Raw genomic sequence first — 16,488 nt, 5'->3', positions numbered from 1 at the left:
TACATATCAATATATGTTTAAAGTTAAGGAATTATACAGTCACTTTTCTGCAACTGATTATATATAATTACTCACCTAAGTACAGCTATTAAAGGTGCATATATTGAATCTCCATCATAAACATACATATGATCCCAGCTACATTCTGTAGCAAAATGATTGAATCTTAATCTTAACACTGCATTTGGACTGAAAATGAATATGAAATATTTTTAAAATTAAAATATACAAAGCACAGAGTGAATAAACACATATTTATTATATAAGATACAAAGCACAGAGTGAAGAAACTTTAGATAGGCTATTTTATTAGAAATCTGTTTATAGATAATTTTGCTATAAATCCTTATATCATCAGGGTGAAAGATTGATAAGCCATCATATCTAATTTGTACAAATAAAATGTAACTTTCAAAATCTATTAACAGGACATATGTATGTATCATTATTTTCTTAAAATGTAGTCAATAAAAAATGTTCAGCCAAGCGCGGTGGCTCTTGCCTGTAATCCCAGCACTTTGGGAGGCCGACGCAGGTGGATCACGAGGTCAGGAGATCAAGACCATCCTGGCCAACATGGTAAACCTGTCTCTACTGAAAATACAAAAATTAGCTGGGCATGGCAGCACATGCCAGAAGTCCCAGCTACTCGGGAGGCTGAGGCAGGAGAACTGTTTGAACTCAGGAGGCAGAGGCTGCAGTGAGCCGAGATCACAATCCTGCACTCCAGCTTGGGTAACAGAGTGAGACTCTGTCTCAAAAAAAAAAAAAAAAAAAACTTCCATGTCTTGATTTAAGGTAGAGATTACATAGAACTGTATACATCACTGAAACCTTGTGGAACTGTACACTTAAAATGGGTGCATTTTGTTGTATGCAGATGGTACTTAAACAAAGTTGATTTTTAAAAATCAACACTCAAGAAGCCACTATTCTTATTTTTACAGAACCCTTAAATGGAGGCACTAAAAAAGTATTTAAATTTTAATCAAAATTGTCAATGTGATATAATGTTGACAAATAAAATGTAACCATAGGTGCACAGCAGAGAATGAACAGCGTTTAAGTTAGAAAATTTTAAATAAAAAATTTTCCAAATATACTCTTTAGAAATTATAAAACAGTTCAAAATAATTCATATCTATTCTTTTATGCTCCACTCACAATACACTTAGATAGATTCTGTTTCAAGCCCTAATTACTGAAAATACCTCTAAATGAATAATTAACTCTCTCTTCTACAAAATGTTCTTTTAAAACTACTCTTAGAACTAAAATGCTAAATTATATGAATAGCATAGCTCAGGATGAAATATTTTTATAATTTCTATGAAGTCTTCAAATTTCATAACAAGATGTTCAAAATAAACCCAAAAAATGCCTACTGAATTTAATACCATAGTAGCATAACTCAAAAACAAAATATATATAAAAATTAAACTATTGTCACAAGTGAAGAGGTAGTGTAATTTACATTAAATGTGATGTCTAGAAGTTGTAAATGTTATCTAATAATAAACAAATAAACTAAATGACAAAGTAATTATATTTTAATGCTTTGACATTAATATGATCACCTTTATCATTTAAGAATAAAATACATTAATTTGACCCAGACTATATACTTACTAGCCTTCAATGAGCCATGTACATTTAGTTTTATATTTATAGTTAATTGGGCCATCTGTTAAATATCCAGAAGGTTCTGTTAACCTGGAAGAGAAAACAAAATAATGAAAATAATTACCTTAAACTAACTGTAAGACAGATAGCAGGATAAGAAAATTTAAAAGTCATTAAGCCAAAGGAACGGGACATAACAATTTTCAAAAAGGAGGATTTATTTACAACTTTGGAAAATTTCAAAGTGCTGTATTTTTCTCTGCATCTCAAAAGATACTTATTTTGGATTTCTTTAAACTTTAATATATCATGACCATTTCAATTTACGAAGCGAAAAAAGACATGAAAGACTGAACATGGTACTGAAGGATTCAATGTTGATGCAAAATAGAATAAGTTAAACTTCATCTGCACAAAAATTAGGTTGAGGCAGAAGAAAGAAGATCAAACACAAATCTACAGAATAGAGAAACAGTATACATATGTTCCACTTTGGGGAATTACTATGTAAGCTATATTTTTCTTCATGCACTGGTATTGCTAAAATAGGTGTCACCAAACTTTAAAAAGAGTTCTGCTATAAATATATTTTTTATTATAATTTTCTCCTGTCTACGTTACATCTAGTCCAATAACTCAATTTTTAAAACAGGACAAATAAAAAAATTGTATCTTCTATTTTATGCATAAAAAGAAAAAGATATTTGGAAAAACTCTCTATTTTCAGAAATTAAAAATATTTAAAACAAAAATCTCAATTCTATTTCATTTTGTTTTTCTTACTTCCAGCCCAATTATTTTATCAAGAGACCATATTTTAAGCAATTAAAATGTCTTCCCATTTAACATTTATATACTATACTTATATATGCATATACACACACATCACAACTAATCAGTTTTTACATATTCACATAAACATACATACACACACACACATATATATCAGGGCCATTATCAACTTTTAGATAAAATTAAATGTGCCTTATAGTATAGAGCCTTAAATACATTAGGGGGGAAAAACTTTAATTTACCTAAAGCAGTGTTGACAGAAATGTCAGTCAATGTTAATGTCATCTGCAAGTCTTTCATAATCCCTGCAAATTACTTCAGTAATAAAGTAGCTAATTGATGCTTAGAAAATCTTTGAGGAGCAACAAACAAATTCCTATATTCTCAAATAAATGTAATAACAACGAGCATTTTCTACATGTCAGGTACCGCTATAAACACACAATGTGTTGTCCCATTTAAGAATCTCAAAAACCCTATAAGATAGTAAGTAATTAATAACTCCATATTATAGATGAGAAGTCTGAAGCACATTTTAAGTAACAAGTTAAATAACTTGCCCTGATTTTTCACTTCCAATAATATTAATACCAAGTGCAGGAATTCAGAAAAACTCTCCACTGAAGACAACTTAAAAAGTTAAAGGACAATTTTAAAATCTTACAAGTAACAAAATGATAAAATGTACGAAGCCAAGATCCAGAAGTTGCAAATTCTTTAAGAGGAGGCAGGCATTCAGAGATGCTTTTGTTCTGAGAGATTTGCTTATTTACAAGAGACTGCCAAAAGGTTGAGAGTGCACTTGGTAGCCTCAAGGAGAGAAGAGGACAAAAGTTGGAAGCAACAACCCACAAAACATAGGGGCTCAAAGAAACAACAGGGCACTTTGACTTGGGACATAATGACTTGCTATTAAAAAATGGTATACCAGAAGTTAACCAGCCTTTACCTCAACTATAGGTTAGCTATGAGTCATCTGAGCAACAGAAAACTCCCAAGTCTTAAAATTGGCTTATGGTGCTGCTAGAACTGCCAATATGCCAAGTATCCTAACAGAAGATACATGATACTCTCTAAAGAAAGATAGCATTATCCTGAGCCTCAAATTATTTCTATCAGTAATTTTGAAATAAAATGTCTAGCATAATAAAAGACAATTAAGCATATGAAACTACGACAAGAAAACACTGAGGAAACTCTCCAGGATATTGGACTGGGCAAAGATTTCTTGAGGAATAACCCACAAGCACAGACAACCAAAGCAAAAATGGACAAATGGGATCACATCAAGTTAAAAAGCTTCTGTACAGCAAAGGAAACAGCAACATGAAGAGACAACCCACGGAATGGAAGAAAATATTTACAAACTATCCATCTGACAAAGGATTAATAACCAGAATATATAGGGTGCTCAAAACAACTCAACAGGAAAAAAAACCCAACAATCCAATTTTAAAAATGGTCTAAAGGTTTGAATAGACATTTCTCAAAAGAAGACATACAAATTTCAAACACGTGTATGAAAAGGTGCTCAACATTACTGATCATCACAGAAATGAAAAGCAACACTACAATGAGATATCATCTGACCCCAGTTAAAATGGCTTATATCCAAAAGACGGGTAATAAGAAATGCTGGCAGCCGGGCGCGGTGGCTCAAGCCTGTAATCCCAGCACTTTGGGAGGCCGAGATGGGCGGATCACAACGTCAGGAGATCGAGACCATCCTGGCTAACACGATGAAACCCCCGTCTCTACTAAAAAATACAAAAAACTAGCCGGGCGAGGTGGCAGGCGCCTGTAGTCCCAGCTACTCCGGAGGCTGAGGCAGGAGAATGGCATAAACCCGGGAGGCGGAGCTTGCAGTGAGCTGAGATCCGGCCACTGCATTCCAGCCCAGGCGACAGAGCAAGACTCCGTCTCAAAAAAAAAAAAAAAAAAGAAAAAGAAAAAAAACAAAGAAATGCTGGCGAGGATATGGAGAAAAGGGAACCCTCTTATACTGTTGGTGGGAATGTAAATTAGTACAACCACTATGGAGAATACTTTGGAGGTTCCTCATAAAAGTAAAAATGTAGCTAACATACAATTCAGCAATCCACTTTTGGGTATATACTCAAAAGAAAGGAAATCAATATACTGAAATATCTGCACTCCCATGTTTGTTGTAGCTCTGTTCACAATAGTCAAGATTTGGAAGCAATCTTGACTTCCAAAGTCAAGATGGATGGGTCCATCAACAGATGAACAGATAAAGAAATGTGGTACATATACACAATGAATTACTATTCAGTCATAAAAATAGTGTGATTCAGTCATTTGCAACAAAATGGATGGAACTGGATGTCATTATCTTTCGTGAAATAAGCCAGGCACAGAAAGAAAAACATTGTATGTTCTCACTGATTTGTGGGATCTAAAAGCGAAACAATCGAATCCATGGAGATACACAGTAGGAAGATGATTGTCACAGGCTGGGAAGGGTAGTGGTAAAGTGAGGAGGAGGTAGGGATGGTTAAGGGGTACAAAAAAATAGAATGAATGAATGAATAAGACTAGTATTTGAAAGCTCAACAGGATGACTATAGTCAATAATAATTTAATCGTACATTTTAAAATAACTGATAGTATAATTGGATTATTTGTAACACAAAGGATAAATGCTTGAGATAAATACCCTATCTTCCATGATGTGATCATTATGCGTTGCATGACTGTATCAAAATATCCCACATACCCCATAAACATATACACCTACTCTGTACCCACAAAAATTAAAAATACATATCCCCCCTCCTCCAAAGAAACATATATTGTAGGAGTTACCACAGTAATCCTTATCTCCCTCTTTAAGAAGTGATGTGAAGGAACTGTTATGCCTCCCCACCTAAGCTAAACAATAGGAGTACCTGAAAACTACACTCCCTGTCCCGTCCTATTCAACTTCAGTAGTACAATTTCCCAAACTTAAAAGGAAACCACTCACCACAATCCCCGAATTCCTCATCCTTAGCACTAAAGATCCTACCAAGAGCCGACCTTTTCCTCCACTTACTATAAAAAGGTTTCCTCTTTGCCAATTCCAGTCCACTGGAAGCATGGGAGGATGTCACCAATCAAGATAAATGGAAAATTCCTTCTCACCACCAAAAGATATGTGTAAAGGGGAAAATCTCCTGCAACTTCTGTAATAAAGAACAATTCTCCTTCTGCAGTTTCATGATCTCTTCTTAAACTCCAAGAACCTTCACCTGCATGCCACTTGGGCAAAGCATTCCCATTACATACATTGGACCTCTTCACAATCTAGAACTGTCCTTCTAAAATTCAGAGGTCTTGCACTCCAGGACCATACATACTCTAACCATAAACACCTAGTTTTCTATTAACTTTTTTTACTTCTTACTCCTAATACCCTTACATTCCAATTGTGTGGCGCTCTCCAGAAATTAGGCAGCACATAGTTCAAGCCCCTACAAAAAGTAGAACAGGCTCTTACATAACTACTATTTCTAATATTATTTCTAAAATGTATTCTAAGTTTCAAACAACTGTTTTAAAACTTTCTATCATTCCTCTTGAACTGAGAACCATATTGACTTATTCATCTAGATCAGTACTACATAAACTACTAGCCTACTGTCTGTTTGTGTAAATGAAGTTGTATTGGAACACAACTACACTAGTTTGTTTAAATATTATCTAAGATTGCTAACACACTACAAGGACAGAGTTTAGTATTGGCAACAGAGACCATCTGGCCAACAAAGCCTAAAATATCTACTATCTGGCCCTTTACAGAAAAAGTTTGCCAATCACTTGTCTAGATGCCTGCCACATATCCATATGCCTTGTCAATATTTCTTTCTAGCTGAAAGTGCCTAATGCAGAGTCCTTAATTAAAAGCATGCTGGGCTGTTTATAACACAAGGTTTGCCATTAATAAATGCAGGAAAACCAGCACAAATATTAGACAGTACTAAAATTAAATCTAGTGGGATGTTGTTGTCTATCCTGACTATGGATATATAATTTGACACATTATAAAAATAAGAAAGCGTGACAGTTTTAATATTACAAAATCTCTGAAACAATAAATCCTGTTTATCACAGAATATAGGTTTAGTCCTGGCATAACCAGCCTACAAGGAATAGTCAGATCCACTCAGGGATAGTCTTTATGCAGGGCGGCTTTCGTAAGCCTTTTTCACACAAAAATCTTTTTTAAAACAGGCTTTCTAGTTAAGATACTATTTATCAGCTTATTAATTCCTTTTTATTTTTTATTTCATCTTTATTGACAAATAATAATTGTATATATTCATGGGGTAAAATGTGATGCTTCAATACATGTATACATTGCAGATTGAGCAGATCAAGCTAATTAACATACCCATCACCTCACATACATTTTTGCAGTAAAAATCTTTAAAATCCACTCTATTAGCAATGTAGTACATGAAATATACAATGCATAATTAGTAACATTAGTCATTTCATTGTACAATAGAACAACAGAATAATAGAATACTTATTCTTCCTAATTGAAACTCTGCACCCTTTGACCAATATTGTTCCTTTCCCTGCCCAACCGACCACCACCCGCAGCTTCTGGTAACCACCATTCTACTCTCTACTTCGATTGATTCAAATTTTCGGATTCCACATTTAAGTCAGATCAGGTGATAATTGTCTTTCTAAGCCTAGCTTATTTTGCATAGCCTAATGGCCTCTAGTTTCATTTATGTTGTCACAAATGACAGGATTTTGTCCCTTTATAGGCTGAATACTATTTCATTATGTATATATACCTCTTTTTTTAATCCATTGATCCCTTGGTGGGCACTTAGGTTGTTTCCCAATATTGGCTATTATGAATAATGCTGCAATGAACATGTGAACGCAAACATCTCTCCAATATACTGATTTCAATTCCTTTGGATATATACCCAGACTGCTGGATCATATGGTAATTCTATTTTCAGTTTTTTGGCGAACCTCCATACTGTTTTTCAAAATGGTTGTACTAATTTACTTCCTGCCAACAGTGTACAAGAGTTCCCTTTTTGCCATATCCTCACCAACACTTGTTATCTTTCATCTTTTTTATAAGAGCCATTTTAAGAGGTATGAGATGACATCCCATTGTGGTTTTGATCTGCATTTCCCTGATGATCAATAATGTTGAGCATTTTTTCATATATGTGTTGGCCTTTTGTATGTTTTCTTTTGAAAAATGTCTATTCAGATTCTTTGCCCATGTTTAAATAGGATAATTTGTTTTCTTGCTATTGATTTGAGTTCCTTTTATGTCTTGGGTATGAGTCCCTTATCTGATGTATGATTTGCAAATATTTTCTCTCAATGTGTGGGTTGTCTCTTCACTCTGTTATTTCCTGTGGTGTATAGAAGTTTTTTGATTCAATACCCTTTGTCTATTTTTGCTTTTGCTGCCTGTGCTTTTGGAATCATGCAAGAAGTCATTGCTCAGACCAAAGTAATAGGTTTTCCCCTATACTTCCTTCTAGTAGTTTTAGTTTCAGATCTTCCATTTAAATCTTTAATCCATTTTGAGTTGATTCTTGTATAAGGGATAAGGGTTCAATTTCATTCTTGTACATTTGGATACCTAGTTTTTTAGAATCATTTATTGACAAGACTGTCCTTTCCCCAATGTGTATTCCTCGAACCTCTGCTGAAAATCAGTGGACTGTAGATGTATGAATTTATTTCTGGGCTCTCTATCCTGTTCCATTGGACAATTTGTCTGTTTTTATGTAGGTATCACGCCGTTTTAATAACTATGAGATGACTTTAAAAGTTCATGAAAAAAATAAACAGATAAAAATAAAAAATATAAACTTTATTTCTCAACATAAGTTCCATCAAAGTCAATGAGCTTTTGTAAGCAATGATACCATTTAGTCCATCCCTAAGGAGCTGAAGGTCCTGTGAATTTAACCATGTCAATCCAGTCTTGTTTACATTATTAACTGAAGAAAAACAGGTGCCCTGAGAAAACATTTTAAGATTAGTGTATTAGCGTCCATTTTCATGCTGCTGATAAAGACATACCCGAGACTGGGGAATTTACAAAAGAAAGAGGTTTAATGGACTTACAGTTACACATGGCTGGGGAGGACTCACAATCATGGTGGAAGGCAAGGATAAGCAAGTCATGTCTTACATGGATGGCAGCAGGCAGAGAGAGCTTGTGCAGGGGAACTCCACTTTATAAAACCATCAGATCTCATGAGACTTATTCACTATCATGAGAACAACATGGGAAAGACTTGGCCCCATGATTCAATTACCTCCCACCAGATCCCTCCCACAACACGTGGGAATTCAAGATGAGATTTGGGTGGGGACACAGCCAAACCACAATCATGGGGCCAAGTCTACTTTTGCTTTGATTGAACCCCTTGTACCTCCTGGTAGCCATTGCTTTGATTGTGCTTTGTCTTCAGAATTGTAGTGGTAAAGTCATGTTTCACCTATTACAATTCTTCAAAGAAATACTTCAGGATCTTGATCCCACTTGTTTATAATTTCCACTAAAACCTCTGCTCTTATCTGTAACTAATCTGGTCCAAGTGGTTTTGGCACCCATAGAGTAGAAAGTTTGGTCAACTTTAATTTGCATTCAGAATTAAGTTGAATTAATTGAGATGTCTACGGTGTTGGCTATTGTTTCTGCTGTCAAACATCAGTCCTCTTCAATTAGAGAATGAACAAGATGATTTTTTCCTCACAAACTGATGTGAATAGTCTGCTGCTGCAGGCTTCATCTTCAACATCATATCATCCCTTCTTAAAATGAGTTACCCATCTGTAAACTGCTGATTTCTTTTGGGCACTGTCCTCATAAACTTTTCACAAAGCATCAATAATTTCACCTTCTTCCACCCAAGCTTCACCATAAATTTGATGTTTGCTCTCGCTTCACTTTTAGCAGAATTTATGTTGCTCTGACAGGGGCTCTTTTCAAACCAATGTCTTATCCTCCTTAGTGTCTCAAACTTGATCCCATTGTTACAACAATTTGGTATGAGTTTATTTTGGTGCAAAAAAAAATTTGAAATCCATGCAGATTTTTCATAATACACATTTTCCATTAACTTTTTAAAGGCAAATCAGGTAGTGTAATGCCTCTAGCTTTGTTATTTTTGCTCAACACTGCTTTAGCTATTTGGGGTCTTTTGTGGTTTCAAACAAATTATAGGATTTATTTTCTATTTCTATTTTGATAGGATTGCATAGAATCTGTGTATCACTTTGGGTAATGTGGACATTTTAACAATATTCTTTCACTTCATGAATACACAAAGTGTCTATTTGTGTCATCTTCAATTTCTTTCACTAATGTTTTCTAGTTTTCTACATATAGATCTTTTACCTCTTTGGTTAAACTTAACGTAAGGTTTTGTCTGTTTGTTTGTTTTGATGCTACTGTAAATGGGACTGTTTTTCCTAACTTCTTTATCAGATCATTCACTGAAGAGTCATTCAGACTATTCTAGGCACAGGAAATGCATTCTGACTACTATCTTCCACTACTGTTGTCCTACCTGCAATACAGACCAGCAGTTGCCTAACTTGGCCCATAAATGAGTGGATAATTTAATTTTGAGGTGAAGTATTAGCCCATTATGGCCACACAAGAAAATCATGTTCTCCAATTCAGTATTGATATAGCTGACATTTTAACCATTATCTATCTGATTTTGAGGCCTAATTCTCAACTGCTATGGTTTGAATACATGAATCCTCCAAACCTTACACTGAAATTTGATCCCCAATGTCAGAGGTGAGGCCTACCCAGAAGTGTTTGAATCATGCAGGCAGATCCTTCATGAATGGCTTGGTGCCATCTTCACAGTAAAGAGTGAGCTCTCACTCTATTAGTTCCTGAGAGAGTTGGTTATTAAAAAGAGCCTGGCCCCTCCCACCCCTTGCTTCCTCTCCTGCCATATGATCTCTGCAGACACCAGTTCCCATTTGCTTTCTGCCATGAGTAGACACAGCCTCAGCCCTGCAATACAAGCAGATGCCGGTGCCATACTTCTTGTACATGCTGAGGAATCATGAGCCAAACGAATCTCTTTTCTTTAAACATGATCCAGTATCCAGCCTCAAGTATTCCTTCATAGCAATACAAATGGACTAAAACATCAGCTGATTCTGAGCTCTATAATTCTAACTAGGATATTTCCAAATAAGATTCCAGCTCATTAATACATTTTTCCTCAACATTCCCTTAAGCTACTGAGATAACTATAAAACTCGAACATTTTTTAATCATGGAGTACTTCTCTTGCACATGGTAATCATTATTTTCAAATTAATCTACTATCTAATGATAAGATCAATCTCTTCCCCTTTTGGCTAAACTGCATCACATCTACTGATCATTTCATAACTTTATGCTATTTGTAAAACATTTCTCCTATTCCCTTTTTGGCTCAAATGGTAAACTGGAAGTATACTGTGCGTCAAATAGGGTCAAATAAATCAGATATCTAAAATGCCAGAGCATCTTCCTTTCATGGATCCAGACAGCAATTAGTAACCTTATGCCAAACATTTTGAGCATTAATTCTAATCATTCATGGCAGACCAAAGAAACCAAAGACAGGTACACAAGGTGTTATAAAAAGCTTAAATTAATAAATCACAATCACCTTGTATTATTACTGTTAAAGATAATAAAACTCAATTGACCATCACGTTTAAATAATTAATTTTCTGGTTAACTTAATATCATTGACTGAAATTCAGCCAGAATAACTTTTCTCAATGATTTGCTGCTAAATATGCCCCTAAATTTGTTTTTACTGCTGGTAACAAATTACCAAAAACATAGAAATCTAAAAGAACATCCATTTGTTATCTCACAGTTCTACAGGACACAGTTCTATAGAAGTCCCTACAGACTCAGATGGGTGTTAGCTGAGCTAGGCTCTTATCCAGAGGCTCCAGAAAAGCATCCACTTCCAGGCTTATTCACGGCTGGTAGAATTCAGTTCCTTCCAGTTGTATGAATGAGGTCCCAACTTTCTTGCCAGTTGCTGACCAGGGGTTGCTCTCAGCACCAAGTGGCCACTTTCTCTAGTACTTTCAGGTATGGCTCCCTCCATCTTCAAACCAGCATTAGCATGTCAAATCCAGTTTACGCTTTGAGTCTTTAGCTTCCTCTTCTGCTAGCACCCAGGGGAAACACTCTGCTTTTAAAGGGCTCATGTGATTAGAGTAAGAAAACCCAGATAATCTCCCTTTTGACAAATGACGTAACATAATCATAACAGTAATACCAGGGATAAAAGTCAAAAGGGCCATCTTAAAGTTTTCCCTACCTCAGTTTATTTCCACATTTTTGGAAATTATAATATGCTTTGATAACTCAGGATGGTAAAATACTGATATAATAATGATGTTATAATAAAACATCATTATAAAAATTCATTTTATACATCTAAAGTATAGATTAGTTTGATTTTATACTGACTATATAAGATACCCTGGAAATTATTTTTTAACAAGTCATAGATACCAATTTGTTTATATAATTTGGCTCTTCAGCCTAAAATTAGGTAATGGTGATGGTTGTACCACTCTCTGAATATGCTAAACATAAGTGAACTGTACATCTTTAAAAAGTGAATATGGTGAGGTGTAAATTGTAACTCAGTAAAGCTCTAATTGTTTTTTGAAAAGTGAGCTAGGTCATGTGTGCTGAACCAAAACAAGTTGATTGCCTCCTAAAACAGAATATTTAATTATGAATCAGAGTCTCTGATATGGTTTGAATGTGTCTCCCCCAAAAAAGTATTGAAAACTTAATCCCCAATGCAACAGTGTGGGGATGTGGGGATAAATGAGAGGTGACTAGGCCATAAGGGCATAGCCCTCATGAATGGTTTAATGCCCTTTGTTATTGTAGGACTCAATTCCTTATAAAAGGGAATTAAAATCCCTTATAAAAGGGAACCCCCCTCTTGCCCTCCTCTCTTTCTCTCTCTTCACCCTCTCTTTGCTCTTCTGTCATGATATGATGCAATGAGAAAGCTCTTGCCAAATTCTGGCCCCTCAATCTTGGACTTCCCAAGAGAATCATAAGCCAATAAATTTTTATTCATTATAAATCACTAGGTCTCAAGTATTCTGTTATAGCAGCACAAAACTGAGTAAGACAAAAAACTGATATTGAAGCATAGAATGTCGCTTTATCAAATATCTGAAAATAGGGAAGCCACTTTGAAATTCAGTAATAAGTAGAGGCTGGGAGACTTTGGAGAAAAAGGCTAGAAAAAGCTTGTATTGCCATGAAAAGAACATTAAGGATGATTCTGATGAGGGCTCAGAAGAGAACTTCAGGGAAAGTCTAAAACTTCGTAGAGATTACATTAGTGCTTGTGATCAGAATATTGGTAGAAATGCGGAGAGTAAAGGCAATTCTGAGGCGACCTCAGACAGAAATGAGGAAAGAGATATTGCAAACTGGAGTAACAGCCATCCTTGATATGAAGCAGCAAATAACTTAGCAGAATTGTGACCATATCTGAGTGCTTCATGGAAGGCAGAATTTAAGAGCAATAAGCTAGTATAATGGAAGTTAGAAAGGAATTACTTAGATAACAAGGGCACGGGAGTCCTTTGTAAGGCTTTCCTTTTCAATGAAAAGCAGCCCCAAATCATTTTCTAACAAGGAGCAGCCTGCAAGCTGGGAACTTGCATGGGTGAATGCTGACAGGAACTAAGGACTAGACATTTTCAAAATGGCGGCTCCATCCTCTCTTCTCTGCCAGCCACGTGTCTGCTCCCTGCATTCTGCTCCCTGCATTCTGGCACAGCTCCCCTTAGCCTCCCCAGTCACTGCTCAAGCAAACCAAGGTGTGTCTCTGGCTGCAGCTCTGGAAACTATAGGAAATAAGCCTTGGTGGTTTCCATCCATGTGGTGCCAATTCTGCAGGTGCACAGACTGCACAAGTTGTAGAGGTGTGGCTACCTCAATGTAGATTTGAAACGATGCTACAGCAACAGAGTCATCATAAAGTACTTGCTAGAGCAATGCCTAATAGGGCCATGGGAGCAGGGCTGCCTCTGAGACCTCAGAACTACAGAGTCACCCATGTGCAGCCTCAGACTAGAAGACCAGCAGCCTCAGACATGAAAGCTGCTATGTAGACTCAACCCAGCAAAGCCTAAGGGCTGGGCTGCCTGAGGTCTTGGGGGCCCAATCCTCATCCCAGTGTGCTCAGAAGGTGAAATATGAAGTCAAAAAAGATTATTCTCTAGCTTTCAGATTTAACATTGTTTGTTCTGTTGGGTTCTAGACTTATTTGGGGTCTGTTACTCCTTTTTTTTCTTTTGGAACAGGAATGTATATCCTATACCTGTCTCACCATTGTACTTTGGAAGTAGGCAACTTGTTTTGATTTCACAGGCTCACAGCTGGAAGGGAATTTTCCCCAGGATGAATTGTGTCTTGAGTCTCACCTATATCTGATTTAGAAGAGATCCTAGACTTCAGACTTTTGAGTTGGTGCTGGACTGAGTTAAGACTCTGGATTAGTGTTGAGAGGTGGGGCATAATGGGAGGTGATTAGACCATGAGGGCATTAACGCTGCGACCCCAAGAGTGAGTTCATTATCAGGGGAATGGGTTCCTTATAAAAGGATGAGATTTGAATGCTTTTGCCCACCCCTTGACCCTCTATTTACCCTCTGCCACAGGATGATACAGCAAGAAAGCCATTACAAGATGTCAGCCTCTTGATCTTAGATTTCCCAGCCTCCAGAATCAGGAGCCAATATATCTCTATTAATTATAATTACCAAGTGTATTAGTCCATTTTCACACTGCTGATATAGACACACCCAAAACTGGAAAGAACAGGAGATTTAACCAGACTTACAGTTTCACATGGCTGGTGAGGCCTCAGAATCATGGTGGGAGGCAAAAGGCACTTTTTACATGGTGGCAGCAAGAGAAAAATGAGGAAGAAGCAAAAGTAGAAACCCCTGATAAACCCATCAGGTCTTGTGAGACTTATTCACTATCACGAGACTACCACAGGAAAGACCAGCCCCCATGATTCAATTACCTCCCACTGGGTAATTCCTTCACATAACACATCGGAATTCTAGGAGATAGAATTCAGATTGAGATTTGAAAGGGAACACAGCCAAACCATATCATTCTGCCCCTGGCCCCTCCAAATCTCATATCCTCACATTTCAAAACAAATGATGCTTTCCCAAAGTCTTAACTCATTTCAGCACCTCCAAGGTCTCATCTGAAACAAGGCAAGTTTTTTCCATCTATGAGCCTGTAAAATCAAAAGCAAGCTAGTTACTTCCTAGATACAATGGGGGTATAGGTATTGGATAAATACAGCCATTCCAAATGGGAGAAATTGGCCAAAACAAAGAGGTTACAGGGCCCATGCAATAGGGTAGTCAAATTTTAAAGCCCCAAAATGATCTCCTCTGATTCCAGGTCTCACATCTAGGTCACGCTGATGCAAGAGGTGGGTTCCCATGGTCTTGGGCAGCTCCGACCCTGTGGCTTTGCAGAGTACAGCCTCATCCTGGCTGCTTTCATGGGCTGGCATTGAACATCTGCGGCTTTTCCAGGCACACAGTGCAAACTGTAGGTGCATTTACGGTTCTGGGGTCTGCAGGACAGTGGCCCTCTTCTCACAGCTCCACTAGGCGATGTTCCAGTAGGGACTCTGTGTGGGGGTTCCAACCCCACATTTCCCTTCCACACTGACCTACAGAGGTTCTCCATGAGAGTCCCACCCCTGAAGCAAACTTTTACGTGGACATCCAGGCGTTTCCACACATCTTCTGAAATGTAGACAGAGGTTCCCAAACCTCAATTCTTGACTCCTGTGCACTCACAGGCTCAACATCACGTGGAAGCTGCCAAGGCTTGGGGCTTGCACCCTCTGAAGCCACAGACTGAACTACACCTTGGCCCCTTTCAGTCATAGCTAGAGCAGGTGGGACACAGGACACCAAGTCCCTAGGCTGCATACAGCATAGGAACCCTAGGCCCGGCCCACAAAACCATTTTTTCCTCCTATGCCTCAAGGCCTGTGATGAGAGGGGCTGCCCTGAAGGCCTCTGACATGCCCTGGGGACATTTTCCCCATTGTCTTGGGAATTAACATTTGGCTTCTCACTACTCATGCAAATTTCTGCAGCTGGCTTAAATCTCTCCTCAGAAAATGGGATTTTCTTTTCTATCTCATTGTCAGGCTGCACATTTTCCAAACTTTTATGCTCTGTTTCCCTTTTAGAATGGAATGCCTTTAACAGCACCCAAGTCACATCTTGAATGCTTTGCTGCTTAGAAATTTATTCTACCAGATACCTTAAATCATCTCTCTGAAGTTCAAAGTTCCACAAATCTCTAGGCAGGGGAAAAATCTAAGAAATTGAAGAAGACACCAAAAAAATGGAATATTTCATGCTCATGGATTGGAAGAATCAATATTGTTAAAATGTCCATACTATCCAAAGCAATCTACAGATTCAATGCAATCCATATCAAAATGCCAATGACATTTTTCACAGAAATAGAAAAAAAAAATTCTGGCCGGGCGCGGTGGCTGAAGCCTGTAATCCCAGCACTTTGGGAGGCCGAGACGGGCGGATCACGAGTTCAGAAGATCGAGACCATCCTGGCTAACCCAGTGAAACCCCGTCTCTACTAAAAAATACAAAAAACTAGCCAGGCGAGGTGCCGGGCACCTGTAGTCCCAGCTACTCGGGAGGCTGAGGCAGGAGAATGGCGTAAACCCGGGAGGCGGAGCTTGCAGTGAGCTGAGATCCAGCCACTGCACTCCAGCCTGGGCAACAAAGCGAGACTCTGTCTCAAAAAAAAAAAAAAAAATCCTAAAATTTATGCAGAACCAAAAAGACCCAGAATAGCCAAAGCCATTCTCAGCAAAAAGAACAATACTGGAACTATCATATTACCTGACTTTAAATTATACCACAGAGCTATAGTAACCAAAGCAGCATGGTACTGGCATTAAACAAAAAAAAAAAAGACACACA

At 37.4% G+C, this 16,488-nt stretch overlaps 1 protein-coding gene across 1 annotated transcript in view; it reads right to left on the bottom strand.

The window, feature by feature from the left end:
- Window positions 1–16,488, bottom strand: part of ATRNL1 (attractin like 1) — an 845,855-nt gene that overhangs the window by 817,796 nt on the left and 11,571 nt on the right. Inside the window, exons 2-3 of the mRNA XM_030941431.1 lie at window positions 1,630–1,713; window positions 76–189 (exon numbers count right to left, since the gene is read on the bottom strand). Of these exons, the coding sequence (XP_030797291.1) occupies window positions 76–189; window positions 1,630–1,713 (198 nt within the window). The remainder of the gene's footprint in view (window positions 1–75; window positions 190–1,629; window positions 1,714–16,488) is intronic.

Source organism: Rhinopithecus roxellana, chromosome 11 (genome assembly GCF_007565055.1).
Source record: "Rhinopithecus roxellana isolate Shanxi Qingling chromosome 11, ASM756505v1, whole genome shotgun sequence".
NCBI classification, from domain to species: Eukaryota; Metazoa; Chordata; class Mammalia; order Primates; family Cercopithecidae; genus Rhinopithecus; species Rhinopithecus roxellana.
This window is presented reverse-complemented; position numbering and strand designations above follow the sequence as displayed.